Raw genomic sequence first — 18,843 nt, forward strand, 5'->3', positions numbered from 1 at the left:
TCACCTCATTCTCATTTGTTTTCCCACACACACATACACACAGACCAAGACGTCCCACAGAACAAAGATTAAAAGAAGGCTCAGAGACGTATCCGTCACAGACCGCATGTGATTGTCTTTTTGGGTAGGCGTAACCTCTGTAGTTATATTTCCCATCAAATCTGAATTCATTCTTGTGATAACTTTGAGCTTTTAGCTTGTAGATCAGATGCGAGTCGGAGAAATCTGATTCTTGATCAGCGGCTCCGGAGGATTCTCAGATTTCAGTGTCGAAAGCAGGATGAGCTCTTCACTGCTCCTGCCAACCCAGGTGGTTTCCCACTGAGGAATCTCTTTGACTCCTTCTGGTGGTCAGTTACTATCACCAAGACAATCAAATGACAGCCCGTTTATAGCAGATTAGAGATTCATAATGAATTAGGGTCTTGATTTCCCTTGCATTCCAAACACAGCAAGAAAAGCAACTCCGATAACCTCACGTTGTGGAGCTATACTGAACTTTAACTCTACAAGTGTTTGGTATTGTGGATTATTCGAGGCGTTTAGTAGTCGAGCGGTTCCCATTCTGACCACATTAACTTCTCCCACACAGCTTCCACATCCTGAATGTCTCCAGCACTGTTATGTGGTTTTCCTGAATGGTCAATTGTCCACCTCTTACTCTATAAATGGTAAAGGGGAGCTAATGAGCATAACCTCTGTACTTTCTCTCTATTTTCTTCTTAAATGTATATTTCAGTGCAAAATTCTGTCATTTACACACCATCATGTCATTTCATACCCATATTGCCTTTCGGTCTTCTATGGAACACAAAAAGAGAAATAGTGAAGAATGCTAAAGCTGGGAACCTATTGCAATTGGTGTCGCTGATTTCACACTGTACCATTGCTTGTTTAGAATTTCAGCATATTCCTCCAACAAAGCAATATATGGTTTCAGAAGAAACTTCTCCTTTTGTTTTCCAAGGAAGAAATAAAGTCATACTGGCTTGGAAGGACACGAGTATGATTCGAATAATACGAGAATTTAGATTTCTGGAAAAATTACACTTTTACTTGGGTGGCAGATAATGAGAGAAGTGAGATGCTTGCTGAAGTGCCTTCAAGGGTATCAGAAGGGATATGGGCATGGATCTGGGTCTCTTTACACACTAAGATGCTGTAGAGTTAGTTGACCCTGATGAAGAATTAGACATAGACAAAGACAAAAGTATAAGATGCAGGCCAGTCTGGCTTGAGAGATGCCGTGAAGAGGCGATTCGAGCAGTGAAATACAGACTAAGCACAGACACTTTGAGTTAAAACAGATCTGTTTCAGTAAAACGAACAAACTTGTATAGATCCCAAAAGAGAACGACTCTAAACTACTACATAACTTACTGGAGGGGAAGTGGAAATGTACACACATCCACAGCATCCATCATCAACCAACTCATCATAGTCTTTCATTCGCTACCGAAGCAAAGGCGTTTCTGGATATCATAAGAGCCATGTTTCTTAGACTATTCCAGTGTAGTGTAATTGTTAAAATGGCAAATGAGAAAGTAAAGTGCTTTTTTTGGCTTTCCTCCCAGCATACACTAACACACACAGAGCTGGTTTATCCCTGATCTTCTGCTTTATTTCTCATGCGATTCTGCTTTAAAAATATTTTTCTAGAGGAAGGCCAGAACATTACAAAACATCCATGTTAAATAGCCTCTTCACCCTCTCCTATTCTTTGTGTGTGATATGTTTCTGTAAAAGTGTTTGTTTTAAAGTGCTTTCCTGAGAAGTCATACTTCACAGCTTTTTAAGCCTTTCCTCAAGTCTTGAATCATTCAGCATCCATGCTGTCCTCCATGGAAGACTGATTCCCTCTACGTTACGATAAAACTTGAATTTGGCTGGTTTGAGTTCGCTCAAGACTTGCTGCTCTGGTGCTGTGGAGACAGAAGCGCTTCACTATACACAATAACACACACACACACACACACACACACACACAGGGGAAATTGATGTGCACTGTGAGGTAAGGGCCGTGATATTTCTCTCTCACACACCCCTGCAATGAAACACAAATATACGTCTATATAATCAAAAACCTTCACACATGAAAAAACCTCAAAGTCCCACCTTCCCCATCAAACCGTCCATGTCCTGTTGATCTTTTAGGCTTTAGGCAAAGAAATTCCACAAAACCACAAATAATCAACCCTCGCCACACAAAAACACAGATTCCTAAAAGAAACATCCACACATTACTTTCAGCCTCTCTAAAATAGTCACACACATAATGTACACTCACCCTTTGCAACCAAATTTTAAATCCTTATAAACACTTGTGAGTCTATTAAAGAGCTTCGACCATGTTGCTGTAGCATTTTTATTATTACAAGAAAAATAATGATCTTTTCCTTGCCAAAACTTTAGGTATAAGAATGCCTCTCCGTAAGAGCCTGAATAAAAAAATTTAAAAAAAGGCCAAAATGTATAAGGAAAGCACTTTTGCTTTGTTTGCTATAGAGTCATTTTTTAAGAAATTCAAGCAATAAATAGCATTTCATGTTGTGACAGGTCACTGTACCTCAGTTATAAGCAGCACATGATCTTCTCTTCCTCCATACTAATTATAACATGTAATAAACATGAATGAACATCAGAAGATATCTTGTTTCAACTGCGGAAAGACATCAGCACACACCATTTTTCAAGTCTACTCTCCTGTCTGGTTTGCTTGTCAGACAAATAAAAAATTCTGCATTCTGATTGGCCAGTCCAACTCCCAGCAAAGAGTGAATTAGTGTGCCATGAAATGCATCAGACGTGAAAATGTGTAATTCCAAATTTGACACCATTGTAAGTCTTGTAAGTGATCTTGGCACGCTCCTTTTTGGAGCTTAAAAGCCCCTCAATGATATATTCTCATTGTGTGGAAAAGAGCACTGTGAACATTCTCCAAAACAGATTTGGAAAGACGAGAGGATGACTACACAATTACAAAAATGCCATTTCTGGTTGAATTTTTCCATAGGTGTGTAAAATGACAAATGCTGGAAAAATGCTAGAATATTAGTGTGACCATGACACATGATGGAGTAACCAGACATGCAGTATTCCACAGGATAAATTGTCATTGTGGTCAGGATGATTTTTTTTTCTTTCTAATCTCATGAGTAATACTGCTTCAGTTCCTTTGGAGCTTATAAATTGTTTAATATCTACCTGTCCATCATCCATAGAGAAGACTCTCCTGCTCTCTTTCCTCATGTCTGCATTAGTATTTATCTGTTACTATTTCTCCAAGGAACTTGGACCGCAACGTCAGAAGTCAAAGGTCATAAGTGTAACCCCCTTGTCCAGTCAAGCAGAGAAGAATGAGGATTTTAGGAAGCATCGTGTTTAGCTGATCAGTCTTGCATTTGACATTTCAACCCAGCCTTGAATCCTGTCACTGGAACAGACCCGTTTTCAGGAGAGCGATGATGAGGCCTAACACTGTCAGGCAGCTATGACCAAACTAGTGAGGGGTTACTAGCTTTACCTTCCAGAGGGAAACAGGGTATGTGTAACTGTCAGAACTAGACTCAGAAATCTTAGCCTGAACGTGGTTTTATAAATGATCCACCCTCGCAGCCTTGATCTGCACCAAAAGGCACTTGGTATCTCTCAAATTGTCGATTCAAATATATGTGAACTGGGAAGAAGTTTCTTTAAGCATGTCTGAACAGCACTACAGCTGTAATTGGAGGCATCCACTTTCAATGGAGCTTTAAGGTGGTCATTCAGATGTGTCCTGAATTTTCTGAGTTCAGGTCTGTGCTTGAATTATTTGTTGGAAATTGTGTTTTCTTGTTCAAGTACAAGGGATGACTGCATCTTTACAAAGTGGGTTTACCATGGCTTGTTGCCTACCTGGAAAATTTCCATTACTGTTAAAAGCATTTAATATAAGAGCATGTAATCTATACCCAGACACTCTCTCATGTACCAAAACCACCCAACTCAGACTTTGTGGTGAACTGTTAAAGATGTAGTCTCTTCCAGAATAGTCATTTGGAAACCTGAGCTTGAGGTACTTGCCTAATTTCTCAAAAACGTTATGGTTTCCCATAAAATATATCCCGGTGTTCATGAAGATCTGCCAGTAGACACGTAGTCCTAACCCATCCCACACACAAGAGAGAGAAACATATGCACACTTTAAGACTCACATTTCGCTTTTTTTCATTAGCCGGAATGAAATATCTTCTGAATGTCACCTCATGGCGTGATAGTGCTTGGGAGTTTGAGTGACTGGTGCTCGTCTCCTTTGCAACGCCATCTGTAATGTAAAAGGCCCAACTGCCGCCCCCTGCCAGTTTTTTCCAAACAACTATATCCATAAAGATCCTTTGAAGTTCCATATGGCTTGGTTTTGACATGCTAGGCCATACAGAGAGCTAAGATTTATGTCATGTGTTTACACATGAGTGGTATTACATACAGGGCAAGTTTCTGATATACACTCATGTATGTTGTCCCCCTGATGCCAATCTCCTGTATTTCAGATCTGTTGCACTGCACGAACTGCACAGCTACAAACACTCAGAGGCAATTTGTCATTTTTGCACTGGGTGTTTTTCATAGGTGTTTTACTGTTAGTAGGTGAATCACAGGGGAATGCTCATTCCTCTTCTAGTAAAATATCTTAAATATGAAGGGAGTGTGAGTTTTTGCCAGGTTTCTGGGAAAAGCGTTTATGTACGTGCAGCGTAGGGCTCTTCTCTTAAAGGTTGCTCTGGGTCGGGTAGATGTGCGCTACAACACCACCGCACACTTGCCACAGCTGGGGGGGTCGAGGGTCACTCCCTCTGCCAGCAAAATGCCAGTGATTTATTGAACGTTTAAGTTTAATGACTAAATTCATCTGCTTTGTGTCCCATCCAAGAATCTGTCAGGGTTTCTCTGGATGTACTGGTCAGTGCAGACAAACACAGCGCCGAGTACTGAGGAGAGCGTTAGAAACGTTGGAAATTACATAACAAGCCCCAAAAGGATGTTGTCTGGGGAATAATCACCAGCATCATGAAAATACAAGGTATGTGCTTTAAGTTTAAGCTCTTCAGCTGCAGAGAACACTTGTCCGCACTGTGTTCTAATGTTGTGGCACTGACCTGTATTTTCATTTTCAGTGTGCACAGAAAAGTTGCTTGTAGTTTAGAACCAAGCCAAACCCTAAGCAGTCTGCTGTTCACATGCACGTACACAGTCACACATTAATAAGCGTATATGTTTACACTCCTACACTTCTTGCACAATCAAATGGAAAGAGCGAGAATACACATAACTAATTTCTCTGTAATACATAAACTTTGTCAATAGCTTCAGTGCCATATAGCACAGAAAATCATTTTTCACAGCTTTTGACAGTTACTGACTTGCAATGAACCTCTGTAGGGCAAGCATACGACCGATGCTGTCAGTAGAGCTGCAAAACTGTTTTAATATTAACCATTTATTAATTTGATTATTTTCAAAGTAAAGTTGACCTAACTGGAGGATCACATCTTCTCAGCATCTGCCTACAACCTACAAAACCTTTTTTTTTTTTTTTTTTTAGCTTCCTTCACTGGATATCTGAGCTGTGCTTTTACTGGAAGCTCAGTTCTGGTGTATAGGGTAGAGTCTAATCTAGGCCTGGCCATAAGCCATTTCATTTCCCTCTGACACGGACCTGTGTGAGTGTGTGTGTGGTAGGGAGTGGCGTATGCATACAGGACTCACCCATACCTGAGTGAGTATTAAGTGTAAGAGACACTCTTTGTGAAGCACAGATAAAGAGCTGCTTAAGAGCTGAACTCTAGACAGAACTAGGAAATTACCTATATGAATATGTTGACCGTGGAACAGTTTCTCAATAGAGGAATTGATTTTAAACAACAATATAAATGAAAGGCATTGCACATTTAATCTCTCTTTTCAAAAATGTTAATGCCTGTGTAGAAAATGAATGGGAAAATATTTTAAACCCAAGACTGCTGAAAAAGCTGGTGGTCACTGTTGCACTGCATTGAACAATAATGACAGTACAGTGGTTTCGGTGACTTCCCATCTGTGGGTCGATGTTTGTGTACTGAAGCTTTCGGGAACAGCAGTAGGAGTGTAAACTTCATTAGTTTTGTCCTTACTGAGTTTGCAGTATTTCTGACAGGTGGCACTGTAGCTCATATCTGTCTGTTATTTTTCAATTAAAATCCAACGCACGAACAACACACTAACAAAAAACAAACGTCTCATCTCAATACCTCCGACATCAACACCTCACTTTTTAACTCGTTCTGTACAGCTCTCTTCTATGACTTTTTCTGTCTTTACACAACTCTTTCCTGTTTTAAGTATATCCCCCTCTCTTTCTGTCTCTGAAGCTCCCTCTCGCTCTTTTACCTTGCACTCAAGGTTTCCTCTAGCACTCAGACTAAACAGCTCTTACTGAGGTGCGTGTCTGTCTGAGTGTGTGCTGAGAGCGAGCGCTGGTGCTTTTCTGCAGCTGCCGAGACTTCCTAATTGGTGACTATCACCAAGATATGTAATCAGGCTGCCTTTTTAATGTATTTCACATCATAAATTATTTTAGTAATCTTACTCCATGCAAGTGGCTTTTGCTGCAAAGTCAGTAATATGGGAGCAGAGTCTGATGTTGCCAGATATGGGCAGGAAAACAAGCAACCTAGTCTGACAATTTAGCCCTTAAAATAAAATGTCTTGCTTTACAAAAGCAAGCCTACATAAGTGACCCCAGTTGTTTGTGTTTCTAGTGTGTGATTAATGGATTAAGGGGAATTGCTTGACTTTGTTTATCTGATTTATTGTAGTATAAACCTAAAAGCAATCAAAATATGCTGCTTTATACTGGTGGAAATAAGCCCGAAAATGGAAACTCGTGTATGTTTATGTTAATAAGTATATATTTATTGCTTGTGTTAAGTGGACATGGCAACACAGACAAGCCCCTTACACGTGCTATACGTGTGCTGGCAGGCAGATGGCGCCAATGCAATTTACAGTAAATCAAATGAGTAAGGAACTTTTTTTAAAATATTCTTAAAATAGACATAGCATATAAAGTCTATGGGGGATTTATATAATAGGTCTATATTAAATAATAAGAAGAAAAATGGATTTTGCTAGAGCACTTATGTTATCCATGAAAATCTATCCTGAATCGATTCACAGGTGTCTACGTGGTAGGATATATATATATCTTTAATCCGTAATACGAAAATAACACGACACTAATCTTTTTGATTAAATACCTATTTTTCCTGAATCTGTGTGCGTCTATGGAATTCTGTGTGTTGTAGAGTCCCGTCTTTTCCTACGCGCACGCGTGCGCGCGACCACACACCTGTACGTGGTAACGGACACAAACACACTTTTCCATATGATCACGCCCTCATTACCAAGCACCCTTCCCGTTTTCCACGCAACCTTGCAGATGACCGAGAACCCCAAAACGGCATGTGATGCGGAAGATATGCAAACTGCTACGCTTCTGCACGTACAACCCTGCATTACGCAGCGGGTATTAGTCATACCTATTATGGTCAATTTATATATATTTATCTATATATTATATATGTTTACATTTTAATATGTTATAAATTATATAAATATCATGCCCTATTTCACTCAATCATTATGCAAAAAGGGCAAGGCATTTCGAAAATCTGATTTTTCTTCCTTTTTTCAGTGGTGGTCTCTGACTTTTGGGCTCAACTGTTAAGCGTACACACGCATTGAATATAATATATATTCATTCTTTAACAATGGCTCACTAGGCTATACAATGTGTCACTTTGTATACATTTACTTCCCAAATAAAAAAACAGACATGTTTTATTTAGAGGCTATATTTTGAAGTATAATAAAACTATTTTGAATTTGACTTTAAATCATTATTAGAACACACAGAGCTAGTCGTGCGTATAGCCTACAGCGTCGCCATGGACAACAGACATTATTCAAAAATGTCTGGCCGGGACTGACCAATCAAAATGCAAACTTGCGACAAGAGGACTATAACTGTTGGCTCAATTGACTAAACGCCAGCCACCTAAACATAACTGATGCCAGCCCGCCGTAAGCAGAGCGCGATATCTCGTTTCTCTTTCAGTTAACATTTGAGTGAAGCAGACCTGCGCATTGACTTGAACGTCCGAGAAAGTCCACGCTGACACCACTATGGCCCCGCCCATCGCGCTACACTCCTCCAATGGCGTGGATTCAATTGCAAAACTAAGCTGTTCGTTAAAACCGGGGAACGGCGGCGTCCCTGATCATTCATAACGGCAAGAGCAAGACGACAAATCCAACAGGAAGCGGAATAAGCAACGTTCATTCGCAGGGACTAGAAGTGCGCTTGGATTTTGCACTCTATTCTCAGCGTCTTTGTGTTCCCACTGGTATCACTGTACGCTCTGCTAATAAAACACAGTGACGGTAATACTCTGATCTGTATCAGAGAGTGAGTTTCTGATCCATTCTGCGTCCCATTCCCAAATGAACCCAACGCACTTGGAGACGGGCGGCAGGATAAGCATGGGATTACTTTTGTGATGTGGATTGTAAAAGCCTTGGAAGAGAAATTTAAAATACTTCTCAACAATGTGAGAGGACCTGCGTCCTGGATTCTCATATTTCTGGATATTCTGAAAATAATCGGCAACAGCTGAGAGACATTATAACACACTCTCTGTCGCTCTCAGGTGTCTGCATGCGTGTTTTGGGACCAACATGGGATTCTCGTTGCCCCTATAGGTCGGACCCCTTGCGAAGAAGCCTTTACTCATGTCTAACCTGCTCTCCGAGACCTTTACCAATGCGTTTGCTAAAGTTCGCCTATCATCGGATAGGGTATTAAAAAGATTTATTCGCCTTATAAATTCAATCATGAACTTTGCCGTTCGCGTGCTCCAGTTATTTCTTGTGACGCTTCTGTATTTTTCAGCTGTCAAGGTAAGTTTTAGATGCCTGAGCATGTATAGAGAATGCATCCGACGTGTTGGTTGAATTGTAAATACTGTTGTTTTGAATATAATGTGCCTGCGCCACTATATCGGACGTCCTTGTGTGTCCCCTTGCGAGGTCATTGACCATGTCTTGCCAACCTATTCAAAATCACTTGAACAAGCAAATCGGACCAGGCCACAGTGAGCCATTAAACTCTGTAGAAAAGATACAACCGGGAGGAATTCAACTGTTTTGAAGTTTGTTGTTGGTTTTGGTGAAGGCCCTATCATAGCCTCCTTAGTGATATTATTACGCTTTAAAGGCGCAGCTACTGTCTAGCGCTTCAGACTGAGCGGCTATCAACATAATCTGCCTCTGGAGACCACAGTGTAGAGATATCAGTCATTTAAGTTATGATTTGAGCAAACATTTTAACCACAGAGACTTGTTCTGGATGAAATTTGAAGCATTATGCTCAAGGACATGCATAAATACTAATAACATTGTTAATCAGTCAGTTTGATGAGAACTTGATGCAATGGAATAATAATAATAAAAAACAAAAAACATATGAAATATGTTAAACCATATGAAACCCAAGAAAAAGCTAAGCCGGTCTGTAAAGAGAGTAAAAAGCTTAATTGAGAAATGCACATGGTCTCTCAGTGGTGCTTTTTGCGAAATGTCTGAGATCTGAAATGTTCACAGCTCTCTAATGCAGAGTTCAAGTGACAGAAAACTATCAAGGTCAAGTCTAAATCAAGTCTCGGGTCTTTCAAGGCCAAGTCTAAGTCTAAAGTATCTTTTTTTATTAATAGTTTTCTGTATTCTGCACAACATTTTTAATATAGGCTGTATATATAAAATCTGAAAGCCCATTTGTCATGATTGACAGCTTTTTATCTGTTATCTTTAGTCTCTCATTAGGAGTCAAAGTCATATCTTTAGTGAGCTGCTTAAATGACAGGTTTTCTTTTTTACAACTTAACCTGAGTTAACTTGAGCCTGAGTTTCAGACTTGAGTTGTTGATAGGTTTACTTGCATTATATTTTTTAATAAATGCAACGTTTAACTATATGCACGAGCCAGAAAACAATAATTCTCTGTGTTAGCTAACATTAAGATTTCGATGAACTTTGTCTTTGAAATGAAATTAGGTTATCTGTTGCATCATCCCAAACCTGTGGTAATGCGGTTGTTAATAACTAGTCAAACCTGTTGGGACTCATGTGACTAACAATTTTGAATTAATATGTACAACTGTACAGTTGTGTAAATATAAATTTACACAAATTTTTTTTTCTTTTAATCCACAGAGTGCCTACATACCCAGGGAGGGAGGCAGAAGCACATATGATGGTAAGTTTCTTCTGGCACTGAATGGTGTCATCCAGAGATGTGACGTACAGATTCACTGAGTATAGCACCCTCTGGTGGAGGGGTGAAGGAAAGCTTCTATGCCTTTAATCAATCTGACACTGAATAGTTTCGGATGAATTTGTAGTATTTATTAGACGCTCTCAATCCAGTGTGGTTTGTAATTCTTCTCAACACACAAACCTCCAAGGGATAATTTGGAGTAAGCATTGCCAGACTTCTCATTGCCCAATCTCTGCTAAACCCAGAGAACATAGAGAACCTTTTTTGTTTTTTTAGGTTTGCAGTGCGCAACACAAGGAATGTACATGGTTCAAATGGACACCACTCAGTCAAAAATTCCTAGAAGGGCTCCCGTATTTCCAAACAGTGTTGGCCTTGAATAAGAGCAAAGACCATCTCGCTCTCAGTGGTGCAACTCTTGGCCAACATTTTTTTGGCAAAAAAGAGAGACTGATTTCCACTTTCCTTTAACTTGCAGTGGTGCCATTCATGGAAGTGTATAACCGGTCTCTCTGCCGTCCTCGGGAAATGCTGGTGGAAATTCAACAGGAATACCCTGATGACATCGAGCATATCTTCATCCCGTCCTGTGTGGTTCTCACCCGCTGTGCTGGGTGCTGCAATGATGAGATGATGGAATGCACCCCTACCGTCACATACAACATTACCTTGGAGGTCAGAGACCACTAACTTCCAGACTGTTGCTCCCTTTTTCTCTCTATTTTATTTCTTCCGCTATCCGTCTGAATCTTGTTAAGTCTACTTTTTGGAAACCCTACACTCTTCTACTTTGTCTCCCACACTCAAACCTCTTATCTCTCTCTTTTTGGCCAAGCCAGCAGGGTTTCTCCTGAATAAGAGTACCCAATTTTTAGGTAGTGCTTTGCGTAACACTAACACTGCCTGTTTGTTTATGATGTACTGTTTTAACGTGTTATTGCTTTCTTCTCTAGATTAAAAGACTGAAACCTCTCCGTCATCAGGGTGACTTTTTCATGAGTTTTGCAGAACACAGTGAATGCCAGTGTCGGTAAGAAGCCTCATTTCAACAAACGTACATAAACACAGAAACTTTATAGCTAATTATGCCGTAATTGCTACAGACAGTAATTGCATTTCTAAATAAATAAATAAATGTATGCATTTATCAAACGCTTTTATCCAAAGCGACTTACAGTGCATTCAGGCTATCAATTTTTATCTATCATGTGTTCCCGGGGAATCAAACCCCCAACTTTGCGCTTGATAATGCAATGCTCTACCAATTGAGCAACAGGAACACTACATTTCTAGCTGTATTAATACAATTTAGTTGACGTATGACTGCTTCTGTACTGTTTCATATGTGTGCAGGTCTTTAATTCTAAGTGTGTTTGTTGTGTGCACACAAACAAACATGTTCACTGAGGTAATGGGTCGCTTTTTTGTTGCTCTTTCAGGCCAAGGAAAGATGCACTGGAGAAAAAAGAAAAGTGAGTGTTGTTGTTCTCGTGTGGTGATGCTGTATGTGTGTGCATGCTTCTGTTCTCGCTCTATTTTGTCGTCTTCCCCTCCATCAATCTCTCTGCCTTTATCTCAGTCACCCTTATCTCCAGCTAGGTGTATTCCTTCCTGTTTTCTTTTTCTTCCTGGTCCTTTCATCTCATCTCCCTGCTTTTCATGTTACATAAAGCCATAAAATCTGATCGTGAGAGAACAGTGGAGCTCTTCATTGTTGTTGAACCACGCGAACAGGTGATTTAGATCTCGAAAAAATCATGGCTATATATAGAAAGTATACACAATATTTTTTGCCAACATTAGCAATATAAATTTAGACAATATTGTGAATGTTTTTTATTTCATGTTTTTGTCACGTTTTCTTAAGAAGTTCTCATTTTGTGTAGAGAACATTAAAACAAAGATTTTTTTAATAAGTATTTATTTCAATGAATCAGTTCAGCTCTGATTAAACAATTTGTTTATCATTATAAAATAAATGCATTCAGTGCTTTAATGTATTTAGTTAAAAATTATTACTATCTCTCATAATAATACATATACATTCTTCCTAAATAGCCTTTTATTTAGTTTTAAAGTTTATTTTAAAGTGTGTATTTACTGTATTCCTCGACTACAGTGGCTGTTTAGTTGCAATAATTGCTCCACTTTATGAAAGTCTTTACAGAACAAATATGGAAGTTTATTTACGCCACAGAACAAAAAAATAAAAGCGGGTAATTGTGACTTTTATTTCACAATTCTGACTTTTTTTATCTCACAATTTGAACTTTATAAATAATATAAATTCGGAATTGTTATATATAAATTCACAATTCTCAGAATAAAAAATCTGAATTGTGAAAATTGAAAAAAAAAAAATTATATTATTATTATTATTATTATTATTATTATATACAGATGTCATTTTTAGCTATATTGCCCAGACCTAGCACAAGTACTAGGACTAGAACTACTGCTTTTGTTAATACAACAGTCTATAGAAGAACAGAGACTCTCTGACCCTTACGCTACTGTCTTATCTCACTTCCTGTTTGATGTCTTCATGTCATCGCACGTTGGTTTCTCAGGTGTAAATTCAACACCTCAGATGTGTAAAGAGCTGCGTGAACAGGTGTGTGAGTTTCGCCCGCTAGTTCAATGCCCTCGCCCCACATTCAATCTTTAAGCTCTGCTTTATGATCTGAGGTAAGAGAGGGATCTGTCATCTCTGAAGTGTCTTTACGTCGGGCGATAAGACAAGGTTTTGTGCTTTTGTTCACGAGGCCGTTTCCACTCCTCAGAGACACTGCAGCGGTCAGTCAACCCCATCTCTGATGACTCCCTCTCGCCAGAGAACGTGGGCCAAAGTGTTTAAGAAGTTTACTGAAGTTGGCGCTTTTGCAGAGAGGGTGTTGATCTTGTGGCTGATGTGTTACGGGTCAGAGGTTATCTCAAGGGGGTTAAAAAGTTGAATGCTTTCTGGTTCTGGTAAACAAGTGGCCCTTTGACACAGAAGCTGTTCCTCAGCGTGTTCAAAGACAACTGCCTCATAACATGATTAAATCTGACCTCTAAAAAACAATAAATGTAATCCTAGATAATAACCCACCCGATGTGTCAACAGTACAGTCCTGATATTCTGTTTAAAGAGCGTCAACTTCGTAATGTTTGTAAGAGATGCCTTTATGAAATGCTTTCAAATGTTTTAGTCTCAGCTGCATCTCTATTGGACATCTTGCAATTCAGTTATTCCCATTGCGCATTGAAAAACCCATGTCGGTAAACCACTAATGCAAATAACCATATACGGACCGCGGTACTTCAGTTCATACTGTGATTGTGAGAGGGGAAAGTTCACATTCTTGCTGCCTGACGTGTCTGACGTGATATGCAAGGATCCTCGGCTATCTGAAAGATAAATGGACGTGTGTGTTGCCAATACTGTGTGTTGATTTGCTGATTGATCAGTTTTCTGATTAGAAGTCACTAAAATAAGAGTTAAAACTCACCCGTAGATGTTGAGCTTTGGTTGGGATTGAATCAGTTTGCCTGGAACCCCGCAAACATTTCTGAAGCTTTTGAATATTTAATGTCCTATTCATTGAAACATCTTCGTGTGAGAGAATTTGAAGAATTGGCGAATTTCCCCTGAGCCTGACCGGCTTTTAATTTCTAATTCAGGTCTCGTGTGGTTTGCTGTTGTGTCAGGCACTTATACAAGAATAAGAAGAGACATGTTTGCTAATGTCTGGATCATTTTAGCACTACAGTACATTCATTGCAAGCTGTGTTGGATCTTTTTCAACAACCCCGATTCAGATTTTGTTTCTCGATGTTCTTCTTTGTTTGTCATGTTCCCTTTCCAGAAAACCCCGGAAGGGCAAAGGCCAAAAGCGAAAGAGAAAGAAAAACAGTGAAAAAAAGCAGGATTTGTACGTCACCTCTGCGTTCGCCTCCTCTCACCTGCACCTGAGTGTGACAGTCTTGGTCGTCAGATTAATTTGGGAGGAGATTTTATGCCTCCTTTAATCAGTGCATTCCTGTCGGACGTTGTTAATTGCCATTAAACCATCATCTCATGCGCCAATTAATTAAAACTGACCATCCGACAAAACCTCATGCCCGATCTCTGCTTTCACAGAGCTTGACTCACTAATGCCGAACCATTAACATTGACAAGTTTGGTCAAATTGTTTAGGAGTTTTTTTTTGGGTACAAATCAAGTAGAGCGCAACCACCCACTTTTTCATTCAGAATTATTTTCCCATTCATTTTCCATTCATTCTCTTCAGGCATTTCAAAAACTTCCTCAGCAAAGATTGCTAAGCCTTCAACCAAACCAAGACGAATCACATGACTACAACTTTTAATTCGAACAAAGAAAGTGTTTGGAAAATACTGTAGCAGTCTTTTACGAGAGAACGAACTATTCATCCCATGCAGCGTTGTGAATGATGTAATCCAAGCAATAGCCACAATACACTAACAAGCCTGACAAGTCATTGAATACAAGCATAAAATAAATTATACAGAGACAATTCATCTTATATAGGATGTTTGTTGCAAAATAATCAGATATATACATTGATTGCGGTCGTAGAAGCTTATTGGATTTCATCAATAGCAATGCTTTATAGAAGTAGTCGATCTCAAAAGCAACTTTAAAAAAAAAAAGAGACTTGTTCTTATTTCCAAGATTGGTTTTCAGGTACTCGGGATCTCACTTAAGGAATCTAACTAGTGCAGCACTTCATAGGAATTCAGAAGTGAAAAATCGCAAATGCACCATCTGCAAAAGCACCGCCACTTAACAGCCTATGAGCTCATAGGGCTGTCTGTGTTTTAATGGAGAAAATGAATGGGATTTCTATTTCTGGAACCCTACAGTTGAGCTCTATAGGTTGTGCCCAATAAATCAAGCTCTATGATTGGGTGAGGAGGTAGACAACATACAAACTCACCCGATCCACCCAGCATGGCTTTCAGTCGATGGTACTAATCTATTGCAATATTTGTGTTGGAATCACAAACTTGTTTGTGCTGCTTCCTGTTTTTGCAATGTGTTTTTTGTTCTCACATTTGAATGAGGACTTACCGTCATCCTCGCATCAGTTATGTCCTCTCCGACAGATGAGAAGGATTGTGTGAGATGCTTTTTTTTAAATTCATTGCTGTGAGTTTGGTCTTGTCATGCTGCGTGAGCTCTGCCACACAGCATTACAAAAGTCAAACAGCCTGTTTACCTTGGTGCTTCTCCCAGTAATTGGGAAATGAACTGTGTTTCAATGAAACTGAAAGAGCAAAGAAATACATACACGGGGGACAGTCTGCTCCTGTGGGACTGATGCTTTTGAGTTCAGTATTTTTCTGAGGGCTGGGGTTTGGGTTTACATATAAAAAGTTAAATTAGATTCGAGGCTTGTTTAGGCAAAAGAGCATGAAAGTAGTTATTTTGCACCACAACTATTCACACTGAATTTTTGACATTCCGCAAGAAGATTTGGATTTCAAATTTGGATGTAAAATCTGATTGTGGCCAGAGCTGTGACTTAATGCTCAGAACATCGAGATGCTTATGTGGGTTGAAATTTGACTTGTGACATTTCCCTAACACAATGCTCTCTCTCTCAATTATAATGGGTAAAATAAAATCTTGTGCATGTTTTTCATGCCAAAAGTTTACACTGTTGTGAATTGAAGTTAGGCCGTGGCTTTGATTAAGCATGTCCTCAGAGAAATATTGGCTTCAGATAAGGTCAGTTGGCTCAAATATGTGTGAATCTTCCTCTTGGAGTCCAGCGTTTTGTACTGTACATGTGTCCTAATGACCCTGATCCAACACTACAAAAAGCAATAAACAGAAACTCTGGATTTTCATGCACTTCGCTCTCTCTGACTCTTATTCCAGTATGCTTTTCTGAAACCGATTGTGTTTGTTTGGTTTTTCCTTGCATCAACTGAGCTTGCTGGTGCATGGCCTTCACTTCCTGCCTAACGTCAGCTATGCACACTCTACAAACCCCTCTTGGACCCCCTGAAGGGGCAAACCCTGTTGCTCAAAAAAAAATTGTGTTTGTGTATGTGTGTTTGAGTGGAAGTGTTTAATAATATTTGCCATGACTGTGTCCGCTGTAATCTCCCCCAATCCTTTTCCTTTTCTCGCATTCTGTCTCTTTTCAGTAGTCAGTGTGAGCCTTGCTGTGCTACATGCTCTGAGAGGAGAAGAAGGTTGTTTATTCAAGACCCTGAGACGTGTCAGTGCTCCTGTAAACACTCTGAAGCCGACTGCAGGTCTAGACAACTAGAACTCAACGAAAGGACCTGCAGGTGTGTTTGTCAATCTACACTTTCTTGTGTATCTACATATGTTAGTGCAACACTGGCCTTCCTGTTTCTGTATCGTCATGTACATCTCTTGACAAAAGTTGTGTTGCTCAGAAGTTGCGCTCTGGAGACAAATGGAGATGTTTGGTAGAATGTTTGTTTCCATACAAACAACTGCTGCTGCTTTAAACATCAACTCATTCTCCTCGATTTAGTTGTTTATGTATGGAAAAGAGTGTAAAGAGTTGTTTAAATCTGAGTTCAGTTTAAGATATTGATGCATCTCTTCTGAAACTATAGAAGACCTTCTTGGCAGAAACCTTGAGCGAAGGTTTAATAATATTCATGTCTAGGGTCAATAATTGGGATGTTGTAAAGATTTCATTTGTGATTTTTCCACTTACTTTCCCAGATGTGACAAACCAAGGAGGTGAACCGAACCGACTTGAGAATGGACTCTGACATGAAGGAATATTTCACAGTAATTCACAGCACTTTGAACTTTCAGCTTTGAACTTTGGTCTCGTTTTCCGTCCCGGAGATATTGAACGAATGAAGTGAACGGGTTTGGGGGGAGTGGGGGGCTAATAGTCAATGAAATGTTCTCTCTGTATATTTTCATGATTTTCGTGTGCGTGTTAAGCGAAGCGAGAGACTGAAAGCACAGGATTTGATTTGCTGCTAAAGGGTCTTCTAGGCAAAGACCTGCGTAAATGTTTCTGATCTCGGCTGGCGTGCGTAAAGTCGTACTCGAAATCACTCAGCGAAACACATCACTGGATTTGGGTCTACTGTGCAGTTTTTCATGTGAATCTAAAGCACAAACGAAATGTTTGTAGGACTGCAACAATTTGTCAGCATCCACTGTGCGCCCGTGGAATCATTCCTCCCAGAACGTGAAGACTGAGAACAATGCGTGTGTTTTTATAGATGGACAAATGACTGGAGTTTTGACGGAAGACTGAACTGATTCTGTCATTGGAAAGTTACACAGTGACGCCGTGTTTGCACCAGAGCTCTGGCCTTGAAGAGGCACACCTAAGAGGATTTTGGTCATATTCACTCCTTAAAGGGATATTCATTCTTTGACATCTTTGGAAACCACTTTGTGCAGATCGTATGATTCGATTCCATGCTTCCACACTACTGGGGATTTGGTTGTCGTTCAGCTTGGAACTTTAGTCAAAATTTATTCCCCTAAGCAATTCAGTAATTTATTATTTTTTTTTTCTCGGTATTTTCAGTATTCTATCTCTTTGTATTTAATTTGACCTATTTATGTGCAGTGTTATGTTAAGATGGAACTTCTCGCCCTTTAATGTCTGCAAACCTCCATGGCTGTCTGAAAAAAAAAAAGCTTTTCATCCTGTTTTATTTTCTGTAGATGAACAGAGAAACATTCCTAGAACTGATCAGTCGCGTTGCCAACTGCCTTGACTTTGCCGCCTTGATGCAGATGTGTGTGTGCCGTGTGATCTCTAACAAACGAACCGCGTTAATGTGATTTTGTGTGCATACGAGGCTAGTGTTTGTGCACGTTAATGTGTGAGAATGCTTTGGCAAAACAGTCCTGATGTCAGTGTGACATACGTATTGAATAACAATATAGCAGCCAAATGTAAATATAGGCCAAACCCACATCACCTTTTACTTCTACTATAATAAGATCTAACAAGCTGAAACCGTATGATCAGATTTGGAGTTTTACAATATTTATTTACTTTGTGTAAATATGTTGAATATTAACATCTTATTTGTGTCTGTTTAATGTAGTACAGCATATTTATTTTCAAATTATATTGCTCCTTTTCTATAAAATTTTGTTTGAAAGCTCTTGATGTTTTACGATTACATGAAAGCACCTTGCATAGCTGTTGGTTTGGTTAATATTTATTAATTGCAATATAGTATTCAGTGTTTAGGTTCCTTTTGAAGTTATCAGTTATTACAGATTTCAGAAGTAGACAATATTCTTGAGAAAAAGGCCTATTCACACCAAGGATGATAAGAATAAAGATAAGGATATCGTTCTAAAAATCCACATCACGGCTATAACAATAAAGGCACAGAGAAATGATATCGTTGGAATCACTTTCAGAAATGTTTTTTTCCAGCTTATGAATGATAAAAACACTGTCACCCAATCAGAATCAATCGAGCTTGAGAAAGCAGCAGACAAGCGTGTG

General features: G+C 39.4%; 1 protein-coding gene across 4 annotated transcripts; it reads left to right on the forward strand.

The window, feature by feature from the left end:
* Window positions 1-8,091: 8,091 nt before the first annotated feature.
* vegfab (vascular endothelial growth factor Ab) lies at window positions 8,092-18,734 on the forward strand. 4 transcript variants are annotated; one of them, XM_052582921.1, is made up of 8 exons: window positions 8,092-8,976; window positions 10,288-10,330; window positions 10,830-11,026; window positions 11,305-11,381; window positions 11,791-11,823; window positions 14,200-14,265; window positions 16,517-16,660; window positions 17,070-18,734. In XM_052582921.1, the coding sequence occupies exons 1-8, from the start codon at window positions 8,809-8,811 to the stop codon at window positions 17,089-17,091; spliced, it is 750 nt and encodes a 249-aa protein (XP_052438881.1). In that variant the 5' UTR covers window positions 8,092-8,808; the 3' UTR covers window positions 17,092-18,734. The 4 variants fall into 4 exon arrangements, with proteins under 4 accessions (XP_052438881.1, XP_052438874.1, XP_052438889.1 ...); XM_052582914.1 differs by having other exon boundaries at window positions 8,094-8,976; window positions 16,514-16,660; XM_052582929.1 differs by lacking the exon at window positions 14,200-14,265 and having other exon boundaries at window positions 8,098-8,976.
* The last annotated feature ends 109 nt before the right edge of the window (window positions 18,735-18,843 follow it).

Source organism: Carassius gibelio, chromosome A4, assembly GCF_023724105.1.
Source record: "Carassius gibelio isolate Cgi1373 ecotype wild population from Czech Republic chromosome A4, carGib1.2-hapl.c, whole genome shotgun sequence".
Classification (NCBI taxonomy): Eukaryota; Metazoa; Chordata; class Actinopteri; order Cypriniformes; family Cyprinidae; genus Carassius; species Carassius gibelio.